General features: G+C 41.3%; 2 protein-coding genes across 4 annotated transcripts in view; one reads left to right on the top strand and one right to left on the bottom strand.

The window, feature by feature from the left end:
- LOC111861271 (zinc metalloproteinase nas-13) overlaps positions 1-18,141 on the bottom strand; it is a 122,283-nt gene that overhangs the window by 84,174 nt on the left and 19,968 nt on the right. The window lies entirely within an intron of this gene.
- Positions 1-18,141, top strand: part of LOC111861270 (gastrin/cholecystokinin type B receptor) — a 60,578-nt gene that overhangs the window by 35,765 nt on the left and 6,672 nt on the right. For 2 of the 3 annotated variants that reach the window (XM_023845704.2, XM_033750242.1), the window contains 3 exons: positions 5,547-5,693; positions 13,359-13,563; positions 16,270-16,491. In XM_023845704.2, the coding sequence (XP_023701472.1) occupies positions 5,547-5,693; positions 13,359-13,563; positions 16,270-16,491 (574 nt within the window). The remainder of the gene's footprint in view (positions 1-5,546; positions 5,694-13,358; positions 13,564-16,269; positions 16,492-18,141) is intronic. The other variant, XM_033750243.1, reaches the window with a different exon arrangement.

The following is an 18,141-nucleotide window of genomic DNA, read 5'->3' on the forward strand; positions in this document are numbered from 1 at the left end:
CCCAGCGAGCGAAGACAGTGCATGCCTTAGACCGCTCGACTACCGTGACCGGCGGCAGATAAGTCACCGATCACTATATTCTGAAGATTGGACCACGAATTTTGCTTTATATAAATTGCGTTGTGATATCGTGAAATATGGTACAGAGATATGTATAAAAAGTTCTTGGAAGAACTAATCGCCCTACTTTTCTTTGATAATACAAGGACCGCGTAGAAAACGACATCTCCAACAATCATTCTTTGCCGCTGGAACGTGTTTACCTAGCCGTTGCCTAGCAACGATAGAGGGATAAACACCCACAGACCGACGGGAGGGATTTATGAAGTACGAAATTGAAATGGGGTCAGGTGGCAAGATATACATACCAAGATTTATAAAGATTTTTTTAATTCGCTTAGTGGGGGGTGGAGTCCAACTGGGTCCACTCGGCACGGAGGCCACTGATTGCCCTATTGTAGCCTGCCCCGGGTGATTATGATGATAGAGAATTTGGTGGAATGAAGATTGGCAGGGGAAACCGAAGTACTCGGAGAATATCCGCCCCAGCACCACTTTATCCACCACAAATCTTACTTGACCAGACCCGGGATCGAACCCGGGCCGCCACGGTGGGAAGCCAGCGACTAACCGCTTGAGCTATTGCTCGGCCTTTTATAAAGATTGGTTCAGGTACTCAAATTAAATAAGGATGAGATTCACAGACATACTGAAACACAGACAGCAAGAATATCACATAGGCCTACTTTCATTTTTCAAAATGAAGAATGTAGGCTAAGAATGCTACTACTGCATCACATTTCTCCACTGTGCTGTTGGCCCGCAGGAGGCAAGACAGTTTCACACAAATGTGGAGAGCATGCCTGTTTCCCCTTTCGACATTCAAGGTGCTGTGCGTTATGAATTTATTCCACAAGGACAAATTGTAAACAAACATCATTACGTTGACACCTCGCGGCCTATGCGGGAAAATGTGCGGAGAAATAGACCCGAAAATTGGAATTCATGGGACTTGTTCCTCCGCTAGCACAACGTATCTGCTGACTCTGATTTTTCTAAGCGTGAATTTATGGCTAGGGGCAAAACGATTATCGTTCCATACCCTACATTCTCACCAGATTTATCGCCATGTCTTCTTTCATCTCCCAGAACTCAATATGGCGTTAAAGTGAGTGTGATTCAATAATGTCAAGATGGTTCAAACAAAATCGCGTGAAGCACTCGTCGAAATTCACAGAATTGTCTTCAAATAGCGGTGCGATATCTGGGTTTGATGCGTATACCACAAGAAGACTGTCATGGAAGGGACAACATGGGTTAGAAGGTAAGTTTTGTTATTACGGAGAAATAAATTCAGTCCGGAACAAAATTATTGCAATTTGTATGACCTGCTTTCAATCGTTAACATTTCTGCTGCAAAAATACATAAAAATTTTGCCTCTGGATTTCATTACGAATCAAGAGACAAACATCATAAAAACTTCTGAGCACTTCTATTTGTAGGTCCCGTGTCTTTAGAAAACAGCTTAACCGTAACATATTCCAAGGAAATTCTTTCCACGGCATTTAGTGCTTTTCCTCAAAGATATATACCTACACAGCCAGAACTTCAAAGAGGAGATGTAACTCGTGTTTTCCAGTGCCATACACTTTCAGAAATGTCTTTTAAATTGTATCTCTACAAATGTAAATCAAAGTAAAAAGGGAAGATGAAAAGCACATCCCGTTTAGAAGCTCCTCCATTCCGACCCAAGATCTGCTATCTATGGCTCTACAGCTCTCATGGATCTTGGCCACTTTTTCAGTTTCTTAACCTATACACAGTCGGTAGGACTTCTTGGGCGGGACATCAGCCCGTCACAAGGCCGCTACCTACACACAGATAACATAAACACACAATAAACGCACACAGACATCCATGCTTTGAGCGGGATTCGAACCCACGGCTTCAGTGTTCGAGCGGGCGAAGGGAGTTCATGTTTTTGACAGCCCGGCCAGATGATACACGTACATGATCAAAAATAAACTATTTCTTACGCCGGGAATTATCTAATTTACACTAAATATGACTAACCTTCCAGTATATTTGGAAACACATGAAAGTACGAAGCCAGCCTGCAACCTGATGGTAAAGGTAAGAAAAAGTTAATTCTGTTAAATGATACTACTAACTGTTAAGAGCATATTTAATATAAGTAGGGGTTTCATATTGTTCAGACCTCCAGTGGTGACTGTGTCACTTGTTTATTGCTATCATGTCCTTCATGTATTTTCTCTCATGTCTGTTCACATACCCTGTTCTCCCAGTGTTCGTCTGTAATTGGCCCTTCAGCTGTTTCCAAGCACTTCAATAAATCAACTGAATTACTACTACTACTACTACTACTACCACTCCTCTTCCTACTACTACTACTACTACTACTACTGTTACCACTCCTCTTCCTACTGCTACTACTACTAGTAGTACTGTTGCCACTCCTCTTCCCACTACTACTACTACTGTTATCACTCCTCTTCCTTCTACTACTACTACTACTGTTACCACTCCTCTTCCTACTGCTACTACTACTAGTAGTACTGTTGCCACTCCTCTTCCCACTACTACTACTACTACTACTGTTATCACTCCTCTTCCTTCTACTACTACTACTACTACTACCACTACTACTACTACTACTACTGTTACCACTCCTCCTCTTCCTACTGCTACTACTAGTAGTAGTAGGAAGAGGAGGAGTGGTAACAGTACTACTACTAGTAGTAGTAGCAGTAGGAAGAGGAGGAGTGGCAACAGTACTACTACTACTAGTAGCAGTACTACTACTAGTAGTAGTAGTAGTAGGAAGAGGAGTGGCAACAGTACTACTACTAGTAGTAGCAGCAGTAGGAAGAGGAGGAGTGGTAACAGTAGTAGTAGTAGGAAGAGGAGTGATAACAGTAGTAGTAGTAGTATGAAGAGGAGTGGCAACAGTACTACTATTACTACTAGTAGTAGTAGTAGCAGTAGGAAGAGGAGGAGTGGTAACAGTAGTAGTAGTAGGAAGAGGAATGGTAACAGTAGTAAAGATAAAGGAAGTAGAAAATAATTAATAATAACAACAGCTCACTTATATTATATTTACATTTAAAGGAGGTGCCCCTGTAACAGGCCGTGAAGGCCCATAGGGCTGTGAGACGTCGAGGTTCCCACATTTTCTAGACAATCGGCTTACAGATGGCGGTGAGGTTATTAGCCTTACGCGCCGGCGGCCCTTTGCCCCCAGGAACATTCATTGTACTCATTTCTGTTAGAGGCTGAGTCGATCCCAAGGGCCATAGTGCGGCTGGGAGGGTTAAAGCAACTGAAAAATGCAATGACTTCATCGGGAATCGAACCCGCGACCTTGCAGTTTGTAACATAGTGCCTCAACTAACTACTCTACCGTATGCCCCATACTGTACACACTGTACGTAACATCATTTGGATCACAAACACACGGTGTAGGCTGTATGTGACGCAATATTTTCACGCAAAAATGAATAATTGTATTAAAGAGAGGAAAATTGTGGGGTCATTAGGAATTTCTTGCAAATATTTTTATATCCCTTGTTCAAATGGCGGTGAAGAATGAGTCACCGCGATTCTCTGGTCTGCTCCGAACTGTAGATGGTCTTCTGTTCTTAAGTAGATGATAGCTGAATACATTATAGGAATGTAATGAGTTCTCAGCACAGCATCATCTCAACCCACTGAGTAATACTAGCACAAAATAAAACTTTATTATAATAAAATAACTCTTAAATATCAATACATTTCTCTATAATTTTAAGCTCCATTTTATTTTATTGGAGAAAACACACTTAGCGACTTGCATCCAGAACAGAATAGAGCAAGTGACACATCAGGGAGTAATAAAAGTTTCCTTTTATAAATCCGTTTTCTTACTACAAACATAGGATTGGCTATAAAAGGTATAAGAAACAATTCTTGTGTCAAAAACTAATCTCCACAAATATATTTGTTTCTTTTAAATCTAATAATTATGAAGTAAATAAAAATTCAGTTTATGTTATGAAAGCATCATAATGACTGATGAAACTATTGAAGTCCTTGAGGCACAACAAGTATCCTGATAACTAAATCCTGTCCATCACAAAAGTACACCTTCAAATCCTCAAGTCCTTTTGTTTAAGAATTTCAAAGCTTTTATCTACATTTCATTTGTGATCTGGAACAAACAGAGGCAGGTTAACGATGTCATGTACACAGTCCAGTTTCTAATTACACACAGGACAACACAAGGTTCTTGTAGGACACAAAGACTCGTCCTTGTCAAAGAGACAAACAAAATTGTTCTATTGTAAGGATGAGAGATTTCAGAGAAGCTAGACGTACTGAGTTACTGTACACGACGTTTCCGCAAACACAGAGGACACACACACAATATAAATGTAAGTCATAGTACTGGGCAGACTGTTGTTGGCGATGCTAAAGACAAACACCAGTTAACTGGAAACAGAATTCTCTGCCAGTGAGTCCTAGTATTAACAGACCTGACCAATCTCAACAAATCCATGCGATGTAAGTATTTGTGAACGTCAGCCTCGCTATGGCCCTGGGTTCGACTCAGCCTCTAACAGAAATGAGTACCAGGATTCTCCCTGGGGTGTAAAGGGCGGCCGGCGCGTAAGGCTGATAGCCTCACCGCCCTCTGTGAGCCGAAAGTTTAGAAAATGTGGAAGCCTTGACGCCTCACAACCCTATGGGCCTCCACGGCCTGTTACAAGGATAGCTTTACCTTCTGAGATAGAAGTTACTTGAATTAACTAAGAGCTAGTTCTATACATTGCCTCATTGATTTTATGGACAGCAATTCTTCTTGAAAAGCGAATACTCGTACTCGTCTGGCTAATTAAGAAGTCCTTTGTATAATGTAAAATTTCATTTCTGCTTTCAAATGAGTTCATCTTTGGCCCCACCGTCAGCCAGATGAAAACGGTGAAGGTCACTACAGACTATTCCTCTAAGATCAATTTGAAAACACCTCCACCCCCCNCTCTATGCTCAGTCCTTTCAAACTGTCTCTTTTAATCGTATTTTAATGGTAAAACGAACGTTACATGTTCTGCCCATATCATACACCTCCATTACGTTGTCGTTACAGCACACGGCGAAAAACAGAAATTGTGAAGCTCGTCACAAAGCAATCTTCTCTCCTTCAGTCATATTTCCTCTTCTAGGTCCAAAATTCTACTTCCGAATTGTTCGTACATTCCTCTGAAACGTCGTTAAATTACCAGACTATACGGCTCACTTTCCGAAATGTAAAAATCTCCGATTGTTAAGCAGTATAGGCTGCAGGCGCATAGAGGGCAGGTCTTTCGTGTAGAGAACATAAAGTAACGACCTTCATATCGATTACTTCTATATGGAGTTTTAGATCGATTTTCAGCGCTTGCTCCATACTGAATATGAGAGACAGTAGCGAGTTCATATGTAGCATTTAATATGTCTCGTAGACGTTTTGATTACGGCAGTAACCTTTGATGTTCTGATCGGTGTCCAGGTACAACGCCATCATGCATCCGCTCGAACGTAGGTTCACAAAGCTGCGCACGAAGCTGATATTGGTTGGCATCTGGGTGGCTGCCGTCGCAGTCTCTGGCGTCCAGCTGCACATAGCTCGCTCCGAGCGCTTCAAGTACGCAGGAGAGTAAGTAGAGGTTCCTCACCTCCGCGGCCCCGTGCATACAGGTTTTGTGGTTCACTCTCTCGCATGTCATCCAGGGCGGGTACAATTGACTACAAAAGGACTTAGTCTCACCTCACCCCAAGAATAAATTAAATAAACATTAGTATAACCATGAGGTCCTTTCGGATCTCTAGCGAGATATGGAGATCTCATTTATTAAGGTTTACGTAATTTCCTGCCGTCATTAACCCACGTTATACTCTGTTCAAGATGGCTGCATCCATTGTACGTAGCTCCTCTGTAACCTGTCGAGACGTGGCCAAGGGTGTGAATTCTAGGGAGACGTGTGGAAAACAGGATATGCATACAGCCATAATATAAAATTGTGTGAGACCGGATGCCTGACATTAAGGGAAGAACATAAACTGGGGATGTCCGACAAGAGGGTGTTGAGGAGAACATTTGGACAGCAACAGGATCAAGTAAGAGGAGGCTGGAAAAAATTACAGAATGGAAACTTTCATAATTTTTACTCATCGAAAAATATAATTAGAATGATCAAATTAAGGAGGATGAGCTAGGCCGGGTATGCAGCACGCATTAGATAAAAACCAAATGCATAACAACTCTTGTAGGAGTATCTGAAGGAAGGCTACTACTAGGAAGATCTAAGAGTCGATGGGAACTTAATGTTGAAATGAATTTTAAAGAAATGAGATTGGATCTTGTGGAGTGGATTCATGTGGCTCAGAAAAGACACCAGCGGATGCCTTTTGTCAGCACAGTAATGAACTTTCGGGTTACATAAAGTTTTGGGAATGCCTTGAAGAGCTGAGCAACTTTTAGCTTCTCAAGAAGGATTCAGCTAAATGCGTTAAGGCTGTAAGTTGGTGTGGAATTTGAGGCACAGAGAACAAGAAGAGTAACAATAAAAACCAGGCGAAAGCGAGAGTCATGGGGGGAGGAGAGAGAACATTTACTTTCAGGAGCAAGGGAGTAGGAGAAAGCAAAATTTTGTTACAAGGTTTCCAGGCTTCGCCCGTTCGTTCCTTTGATGAAGGTAATATGAAGGTCGCTGTGTTCGGATGGGTAGAATTAGTGGCTTCGATATGGGGTCGCAGCATTTTCTTTGAGACTCATTAAAGTTGAACATTTGCTACGAAGACCACCAACAAATTGTCTCTCCAAATTATCCAATTCGTCATTAATCACAAAACAATAATTCTGCGGCCCTTATCGCAAGCAATTTATTCTAAAATTCCAGCATCTTCAGATTCGTACTACCCTTATCAGAAGGATGAGTTCGGGAAGCCTGAGAATCATTGAACAAAGTCATGTTATTTATCCCCCCCCCCCCACACAAAAANTCATTTGTCTCATAACTTTTTTATTTTAAACTACACTTCCACTATGAAGAAAACAGTCCTCTGGGATGTGGCGCCGTGTAGATATTGTGTTAACCGACGTTTCGGAGGAGCGTATCGCCTCCATCTTCAGGCTAGAAGAAAAATTAAAATACACGAGCGAGGAACCAGCGCGAGTAGGTGCTGACAGAGTAATTTGTCTGGTTCCTCGCTCGGGGATTTTCTTTTTTCTTCTACCCTGAAGATGGAGGCGATACGTTCCCCCGAGACGTCGGTTAACGCAGTAACTACACGGCGCCACATCCCACAAGACAGCTTTCTTCATAGTCACCGCCGTGAAAACCTCAAATCTTACTTACTCTTCCACTGTTTTTTCTTATCTCGGTTCTCTCTCTCTTCGTAGCACGGCTGATATTTTCATTGTTCTCGGTACGTTACGAGTAACAGTACATGTAAATACAAATTGTAAGGTAAAAAGGTAAGGTAAATCTATTCCTGTAGCAGGTCGTGAAGGTCCATAGGGTTGTGAGACGTCGAGGCTCCCACATTTTCTGTAGACAATCGGCTCACAGATGGCGGTACGGTTGTCAGCCTTACGCGCCGGCCGCCTTTTACCACCCAGGAAGATTCCTGGTACTCTTTTTTTTTTCATTTCATGCATCCGGTTGTGTTACAATATACAACTTCTTTATTAAACCCGTCACAACACAATTATATCAAGGTCAGTACCTAGTTTTGTCTCTACAACATGTTTCGGCTATTAACAGCCATCATCAGGCAAATACATGGCTAATATATATACACCACTGAACTGCAGTACTAGTAAAATTGGATACAATAATATTAATTATATAAAATACTTGACGTAAAAATGCAATAAATTAGATTATATAAAACAAAAAGTTATAGTATAAAGAAGAACAAAATTCTTTGATTGATGCTTTACATCATCGAGTCAGTCGTTGGTTTTTTAATTTTGTTGCGTTCCCACAGACAAATTGGAGTATTCTATACTTTGTGTGTATATAAAATAACGTTATTAGAGGCTCGTGATGTAGATGTAGAAATATTAATGTTAAGTACTTAGTCGGTGCCTCGTCTTACAAAGTATTGTCCGTTCTGTAGGGAATGTTGTGACGGTTTTAATAAACAAGTTGTATTCTTGGTACACATTTCTGTTAGAGGCTGAGTCGAGTCCAGGGCCATAGGGTGGATAGAAGTATTAGGTAAACTGAAAAAAAAACTTCATCGGGACTCGAACCCGTGACCTTCTGCCTTGTAGCATAGTATATCAACTAACTACTCTACCGCGTGCCCCCCCCCACATATAAATTGTTGTAATGTAAAATGGGACTTAGAGAAGGTGAAGAGGATTGGTGATAGAATGGAGAAGGGAAAAGGTCAGGAGAAAAGTGGGAAAGAAATTCATGAGGAGTAGGGATCGCTGGGGGAATGCATATTAGCAGGGCGAAAACCGAAGTAATTTGGAGGAAACACTAATTTATTGCCCCTTCGCCCACCACAAATCTTACATAAGGGCACGTGGGATTTAAATTGGGCCTCCTTTGTGAGAAACCAATCACTAACGGTCCAAAACTGCGGCATGGTCATAAATAAAACAACAGCTCTACTGAATTTTAAGCCAAAATCCGAACACGTGCAAGAAGAACCAGTTTAAGTCTGAGAAGACAAATCATGATAATTGTTATGAAAATGACATTTAAATGAATAAACAAATGTATATGTTGCTCTTTCAATTAGCGAAAATTATTTATATCAATGCGAGGAAAACACCGAACGCTTTTGGTCTAGCGACAGTGCTCTTCCCTTGTGTTCGAGAAGTATCTTGCTCAAATCTCGGCAGGTTTCCCGTGGTTTTCTTCAATTCCTCCATGCAAATGTTCCAGTTGTATCTGAGTTAAGATCACAACCCGTTATCGAATGCTTACCTACTCATCATTCATCAGTCACCTTACCACACGACCCTGTTATTTCTGAGATACTGGAAACTTAATATTTTTTATTTTCACATATATTATATATAATCTGCAGTGTCTGAAATAAATGTATATATGTGCACTACGAATAGACGCGAGAGACGGTTATTTTCAGTGGCGTAACTCTTGTAATCATATGCTATTTATGATTTGAGGCTTTCACGGCGGTGACTATGAAGAAAGCAGTCTTCTGGGATTTCGCACCGTGTATATNCTATTTACTTATTAATTATATCGTAAAATCAACAATAAAGAAAAAAACATTTCCAGGGCCGGCTTTCGAAGAAAATCAAGTGGAAGCCCCTCATTAGTTTTACATTTTCACGTTCTCAATATATAAGCATCTCCATAATGTGACGCATTACCTTACGTCCATCACCGCGACAAACGCTACAATCGGAACGGACACTTCCACGGCAACGAATACGTGGAAATTGTGGAGTTCGCGCAGTGACAAATCGTAACAACGAATTGTCCTTCAGAAACAACGGATGACAATATACGTTCCTTATTTTATGAATTTATCTCCTTGGTTGCATTCTGTTCGCTCAGAATAACGAGATATAAGAGCGTCGCAGAAACGAGACGCGCTGCGTTGTTTCTCATAGACTCGCGTACTGCAATACCAAAACCAAAAGCAAGTGCGAGTAGAAACATCATCCACAGTGCACAGGGTTCGACGTGAAAAGGTGCATAACAAACTGAACACTTTCAATACGTTGCAACATGCTCTTGGTTTCCGCTGCGTTTAGTTCTAGAATAACCTTCCTACTAGCGTCAACTAGATTTTCTATGTTTTCCTCTACGATATCTATGTTATCATACAGCAGATCTACATCATCAGCTCAGACCAACAGCTGATGTATCCCATTTAATTCCAGTCCCACCTGATTTTCCTGGAATATTCTAAAGTAAAGTTGAAAAGCAGTGGCAATAAAGCATCTCCTCGTTTTACACCATTTTGGATGGGAAAATTATCAGACAAATGTTTATCTATACGGACTTCACTATACGTTTCATTTATACACATTTTAATCAGCCTAACTAGTTTCATGTGTACACCAAACTCTATGAGAATATTGGACAATGCTTCCCTCATAACTTAAACATAGCGTTCTTCAAATCTATTATTAACTGATAAACTGTCTCATTTTACTGCCATTTTCTCCAATATCTGACGAATGCAAAAATCTGATCAGTAGTTGATCTGTTACATCGAAACTCACACTGATGATCCCCAATAAATTAATCTATGTATGGACTTAACTTTAGACAGGGACATTGAATAAGATTTTGAATGAAGTTGATAGCAGTGATATCCCACGATAATTATTACAGTCAGTTTCATTGCCCTTCTTGTGAATTGGCAAAATAATGGACTCCTTCCAATGATCAGGCAATTCTTCCTTATTCCAAATAGAATTAATAAGTTTATGGATATTAGACTGTAATATTTCGCCTCCTGCTTGAATCAACATACAAGAGTACTTTAATCAGTTCTAATAATTTTAACTGCTATTCATACTGCTACACCAATACAATCACTACAGCACCTGTTCTACTTATATTACATTTATCTACTCGCAGTCCATTCCGTAATGTATGTTTATATATTTTGCAATCTCAGGTGACTTTCATCATCATCAGTAATCTGTCAGGCGACAGGTCCACAGTCTCTTCCAAAACGATTCCTCCACTTGGTGCAATCTAGAGCTTTCTCCTTCAAATGACAGTATCCTCTTCTGTCCCCAAGGTCATCCAGCATATTCTTACGTCTTCTTCCTCGTCTTCTTGTCACTTATATCCGCCCCTCTATCTTTCCTTCAATAACTTCTTTTAGAAGGCAGTTTCTGCGTAAAACATGACCAATCCAATTAGCCTTCCGTTTTCGTATTTCATGTAGGATATTCCTCTGCTCACTGACTCTAATTAACACTTCTTCATTTCTCACATAATCGGTCCAATTTATCTTCTCCATCCTTCTCCAACACAACATTTCCAAACTTTCCAGATGTTTCTGATCTACTGCCCTAAGTGTCCATGTTTCAGCCCCATACAGAGCTATGCTCCAAATGTAGCATTTCACTAGTTTCTTCCTCAAATTTAAGTCCAATTTGCTGGTAAAAAGATTCTTCTTCTTGCTAAATGCAGCTTTTGCCATGGCAATCCTGGATTTAATTTCACAAGTACACCTTCCATCATCTGTTAACAAGCTACCCAAATATTTAAAACATTTCACATTCTCCAGTTGTTTTTGGTCTATCTTTATTGTGACTGGGGTTGGTTGTCTCGAAAAGGTTGTTACTTTTGTTTTCTCCACATTCATTTCCATGCCATAGCACCTTCCAATTTCAATTAGTCTATCAATCATGCCCTGTAGCACAGTTTCTTCCTTAGCCATTAACACAAGGTCATCTGCATATTTCACAGTTTGAATAATTTGCCCTCCTACTTTGAAGTCACCGAGCCCATCCAGAGCTTCCTTGGTAAGGCATTCGCTGTACAAGTTGAACAGAATTGGTGATAAACAGCATCCTTGTCGAACTCCTCTTCCAATCTGCACACTTTTTGTCTCCCCACTGTCCAATCGTACTCCAACTTTCTGATCCATGTACAATTTGCTGATCGATCTTCTTTCACGCCAATCGATACCTGTTTCCTTTAGGATCTGCATTAATTTGGTCCAGTTTACCCGGTCAAATGCCTTCTGCCAGTCTATGAAGCAAACACACAGTTCTTCATCTATCTCCAAAGTTCGTTCCGCTATAATTCTCATCATCCCAATTGCATCCCTGGTTCCTTTTCCTCTTCTAAATCCAAACTGATCTTCTCCAAGTACATCCTCTATTTTCCTTTCAATTCTTCTTTTAAGTATCTTTGCTATTATTTTTGCTGTATGTGCAATAAGACTTATTGTGCGATGGTCGCTGCATTTTGTAGCTTTTGTCTTTTTCTTTAAGGCAATCATTGTAACTTCTGTAAAGTCCTTGGGCCACTCTCCACTTTCATATATGGTGTTCATTAGTTTTGTCAGTGTTTTCAAACCACCTTCTCCCAGTAACTTGAGCACATCTCCAGGTACATCAACATCTCCTGTAGCCTTTCCCTTCCTCACTTCCATGATAGCTTTTTCCACCTCACTTTGTAAAATATATGGTCCTTTCTCGTCTGTATCTACTTCTTCTTCCGGTTCAACTTCCAAGTTTTCTGGCCGATTAGGTTGATCATATAATTCGGTAATATAATTTTCCAAAATTTTCAGCACTTGCCTCTGATCTATTATTCTATTCCCCTGGGAGTCTTCGATGCCAATCAGGTGACTTTATGCCCCTCTAAATCTCTTCTCAGGTTTTCATCTAGTTTTGAGTAAACAATTTTCAATGCTTTATTATTTTAAATTTATTATATTCGTACAGTTTATAATTTTCGTACACGATATGTCCTCATTTATGTTTAACCATTTTTTCCTTGGCACTACAGCCCCAGTTGGCATAGGCCTACCTCCATGAACTTCTCCGTTCACTTCGGTTTTTCTTGATCTTACACATACGGTAGGACCCCTTGGGCGGGTGATCAGCTCGTCGCAAGGCCGCTACCTGTACATAGACACAGAAAACTGGACACACACAAACTAAACATCCATGCCCTGAGTGGGATTCGAACCCACGATCCCGGCTTCCAAGCGAGCGAAGACAGTACATGCCTTAGACCGCTCGGCTACCGTGACCGGCTGTTTAACCATTTACTGCATACAATTTCTCCCTTCTCTTTCTCGTTTCAGAATATTTGTTCAGTATAAGTTCAGCATCCTCTCCCTGACATAAGGGGCTCCCTTCTCCCTCAAATCTCCTCTACTAAACTGCAAGCTATAAGGTCTATAAAATTAATATTTATATGGAACTGAGAACATATAATGATTTATTGTTCAGTAGATGGGTGAATAGCCAATTTTCGAGAGGTGTATATCAGATATACCCGACAAAATTGACAATTTCCGAAACAATATTAGAAACCGGGACAGCGCAGTCGGCATAGCGGCTGGCTGCGGGTTGGGTGAGCGAGAGGTCGGCTTTCAAGTCCCGATGGGATCAAGAATTTTCTCTTCTCCACAGCGTCCAGACCGGCCCTGGGGTCCACCCAACCTCCTGTCCAATGGACACCGGGGGCTCTTTCTGGGGGGCAAGGCGGTAGTGGCGTGAAGCTGACCACTCACCTCGAACTAGAGCTGAGGTCAAGAAAATGTGGACATATATATCCACTCCCCCATACGTCGTCATGGTGTAGTGCTTCACGCCTCCTGAATTATAAATGGGGCCCTGTTGCAGGTGGCACTGGGAATGTGGAGAACAGTGGAGCTCCATTGAGGACGGCCAGACCTACACGATGCTTATATTTTCCGTAACGTTCGCTGTTCCGTTGCTTAGCCTCGCCTTCACGTACACGTGCGTCGGACGGCGTCTATGGCTACGAGCGTCACCGGGCAATGCCGATCCGACGCGGGATTTGACACAGCTTCGAGCAAAAAGAAAGGTAAATTTCGATACAGAATTCAGTGTGAGTTCAACAGAGATCTAACGTTAGTACCTAGGGCGCAACACATGGTCCTTCAACGATGGCCGCTTTCTATTAGCGAATTCTAAAGTAGACACTCAATATAATGCAGTAGGATGGTGGAGTAACATTGTGCGGTCGCCTGCCTAACCTCGTGTCCCTGCTTGTCAGAATTTTGTCTTCTTCTTTGCATGCTGTTAGTTGTATTTGTTCTCTTGGGTTTCGTAAATCTTGAATAACTCAAGTAGTGCTTATCGTCAGTTCTTGAAAAATCAGTAATTTCAATGAATCCCTACAGACAGAAATCACTTCACTTCTGAGGAACGTTTGCACGCTGTACTCAAACCTTCGGAGTACGGATTCAACATTTTATTTAACAAAGAGCAGAAATATATGGAACATGTTCTTTGTAAAGTCTGAATTTTCAACGTTCAATTAATCTACTGATATAAAATTAATGTGATTCTGTTTTATTGTTTACATTTCATGCGCAATTGAAATAGTTCGAAGAATAAAAGAATATCTCTGTACTACAACTGTCTTCATAAGAACTTGTTTTTTTTTCCACATAATAAAATATAACAAAATAAATTAACAAGGAGTTCAGAAAAGAATTTTCTTTCAAATAATTCTATCTACGTATTGAAGCTAGCTGGAACTATATTCAGACAATTATACAATACAATGATTCGTTTTCCTGTTCGTTATAGCTGTTACCTCATAAAATAATTGAAGATACTCGTGCATTTAGAATCATAACAATTGAAACACAGTTATCTCGTGTAGTATTTTACACTCGATTCGATCTTGTTGCTACATTCATGGACATTTCTGTTGGCCAGAAATGTGCCAATGCCAGCGCCCTTTTCTTACTGCCACAAAAAGCTGGTGCAGAAAGAGACGTGTGTGTGTGTGTGTGTGTGTGAAGGGTTTCGCTTCATAAAATTACATTTGTTGAGAGGTGCGCAAGTTGAGCAGATAGCAGCGGGCACACCTGCACCTCAGTAGTTAGAGGTGCCAGAATAATCTTGCCAGAGAGACATAAATACAGTATGCACCAAAATTACAGTACTGAAATGAAAAGACGTCCTGTTGATACCACTCTCTATTCATGAGAAGGCCCCTTGCACGACAGAACCTTCTCAAATCCTGAAGAAAAGGTCCGATCACCATGTCCCTGTAGCGTTCTTCGGTGAGGGTAAGAGCATTGCCTTCTTCATCCTCAATGAAATGGGGGCCTAATATACCGTGTGCTGAGACGGCACACCATAGCGTCACACGTGTATTGTGTAGCGGTTTCTGGACGATAACATCTGGCAGATCAAAACCAAGGAAGTGAGTTTTCTGGCGACCACTTCCGTGTGAGCAGAAATAATACTCAACTACTCATATGAATACTTTTTCCTCCGTCGAGAGACCCATTTCCAACAACGACTGCATAACACAACTTCCTTTTCACTACTGGGAACACGTGCGGCAGGAGCTATGCCCCGTCGACAAACGCACATGCGCGTTCGAGATGCGCGAGTTTCAGTACTGATATTTTGGCGATAGTTGGACGATATGACAAGTCACGAGACAAACAAATTTAACATTTTTAATTTAAAAACTATAGCCAATAAATTAAAATGCGACTACAGCCTATACACATTACGAGTAAATATACGGATCCTCGCGCGCCGAAGCCTGTCGAGCAACTGAAGTAGTGTGGACGAAGGTTTACGAGCACAAGTAAAAGCCAGACGAGTCTCCCGACGAGCACAAGCCTGGCGAGCACCAGCACGAGCACGAGTAATATGGACGCGCCTTTATTGCGAGCGGATGAAATTGATCATGATTACAAGGATTGCAAAAGAAGGTGTCAATAAATCCAATCATCCAAACCAGGACCCGTTATTATTAGTCACGGAACCCCGGATATATGAGAGTATTGTTTCTAAGGCAACAAATGCTTAGCGACGGTGAGAGTCTTGATATTATATCCCGAATACACAGATGAAGGCCTGCCAAGTATTACACAGTACCTTGGGCGACAGGGATGATAATAATAAATAATAATAATATTAAAATAGAAGTTCTGGGAATAACTAATCGCATGCTTTTCTTTGGTGAGACACGGATCGCATAGAAAACGAGAAAATACGGAGTACATAAACACAGACAGACAACAAAGTGATCTTATAAGCTTTCATGATACAACATGGACCGCGCAGAAAATGAAGACATTGGAGGAGGGGGACAGAGACAGACAGCAAGATGATCTCATAAGACTCAATCATCTTTTCAAAATAAGGAAAGTAGGCTAACACACACGTTTACACATTTTCTTTCATGAACACAGTAGCTATGTTGCGTACTCTGGGTAAAACAGCCTAGGGCTGGGGCCACACGAGCGCACAAAATGCGCCCGTTGTAACGAACGTCGTGACGTCCGTTGTAGAAATATAGAAGAGAGGCGAATGGTACGCTTTTTTTTCTGGCTCCATTGCAGACAAAAAACAAAGCAGCGCATTCTGAAACTGTGTGGTGTCCTCAGCAACGCACGCCATAAAGTACGTTCGTGGCGACGGACGTACTTTGTGCGCTCGTGTGGCCGCAGCCTTATACGCCCCAGTGCTACACTCAGCACTCAGAAATCTGTAACCAGTGTCTGACCCTTGCTGTACTGACTCTGCTGCTTTACAGATCATCAAGATGCTGGTGACCATTGTGGTGCTATTTGCATTGTGCTGGCTTCCACTGCAGACCTTCCTACTGCTTTACTACTTTGTTCCCGGGTTCGACTCCTACCAGACAGATGAAGAACGAAAGGTGTACGCTCTCTCCTACTTCGCCTGCCACTGGCTCGCTAATGCCAACAGCATGGTCAATCCCTTTGTATACTGCTTCATGAGCGATAACTTCAGGGTAAGTAGCCCACACACATATATGCCAGAGGCGATGTTCCGACTTCCTATGGAGACTCTTCAATGAGAAATATTATATTACGTATATTATTGCTAGTGGGGTGGGACTAAACCCTTGTACTGCGCCCACTTCTGGCCTACGAGTATTGTACCAGCCCCAGATGATAGGTGAGGGTGATTGTGGAACAATTGGTGGAATGACGATTGGCAAGGGAAACCGAAGTACTCGGAGAGAACCTGCCCCAGCGCCACTTTGTCCACCACAAATCCCACTTGACCAAACCCGGGATCGAACCCGAGACGCCGCGGTGGGAAGCCAGCGACTAACCGCTTAAGCTATGACGCGGCCCAGAAATATAACTTAATACAAATATTTAATTTCGCGATGGCTCTCCGTACAGGAGATCTGGGGATCCCACGGTTCGCAATCAGTCTTGAAGGAGCATAACAGCGCTTCACAGGAATCTTCTGCTGTTATGTTCAGGGTGAAACTGAGAAGTTGGTGTGAATGAGTTATGCAATAGGAGTACCACGGGATGGATAGAGGAGCACAAGTAGATTGACCAATCAGAGCAGAGCCAAGGGAGGTATTCATTACACAAAGAAAATATTAATTTATAATTTTAATTTACAATTATCGAAGCTAACTTTTGAATGTTCTACAATTCCATAAGTACATGTGACAGAACTGAAAATCGAAGTTTCAATGCAATTTCATTTTAGTAAAGTGAGCTTTTAGATTTGTGAATTTTAGTGGTTGACTGACTGGTTCATTGGTTGGTGGGTCATTTTATTTTTGTGAATAGACTAGTTAACATGTTTTTAAAATGTCCACCCAAGTGCCAGACAATATGAATGTCAATTGAAAAAATAACAAAAAGAAAGCATTCGATGAAAAGAAAAATGGAGTAGGCCCACGCATATGCCGTGTAAGCAATGGAAAAATGTTTCACCACGAACAATTAACGAATGTACGAAAATGAATCCAAAGCCAAGTTAAGATTTTAACTCTGTTTGAATAGAGAAAGCGTTTCCTTCCATAACTGTTTACTATGTAAACTATTAATAAATAAGAAGTTCTGGGAAGAACTAATAGCCTACTTTCCTTTGATACGACACGGATCGCATAGATAATAAGAAAACTAATGGGTGATATTAGACGTGCAGACAGACACACAGACAGCAAGGTGATCCCATAAGCTTCGTTCTACTTTTTCGAAATAAAGAAAGTAGACTAAAGACCAAGGCGTAGTTGGGTGGACAAGATTAAAATGGATCTAGGAGAGATAGGATTGGATTGTATGGATTGGATTGATCTGGCTCAGGATAGGGACCATTGTAGGGCTCTTGTGAACATGTGAATAAACCTTCGTGTTCCATAAAATGCTGGGAAATTCTTCAGTAACTGCAGATTTGGCAGCTTCTCCAGAAGGGCTCAGTCCGTAAGTAAGTAAGAAAGACAAAAGACCAAAAAAATGCCAACGATTAATTTTCAGATCGTCTACTATAAAATTTATTTATATTTTAAGTGTTTCTTTTACACAAGGCGTTGCGCAGACGCTCAGTGGCGAGGTCGTGTCTCTTCGTTCATAGGTCCTCATATTCAATCTCCGAAACCACTGATCGCTTTTCCTTGAAATTAGGTGTGGCG

This window comes from Cryptotermes secundus, unplaced genomic scaffold, assembly GCF_002891405.2.
Source record: "Cryptotermes secundus unplaced genomic scaffold, Csec_1.0 scaffold68, whole genome shotgun sequence".
Classification (NCBI taxonomy): domain Eukaryota; kingdom Metazoa; phylum Arthropoda; class Insecta; order Blattodea; family Kalotermitidae; genus Cryptotermes; species Cryptotermes secundus.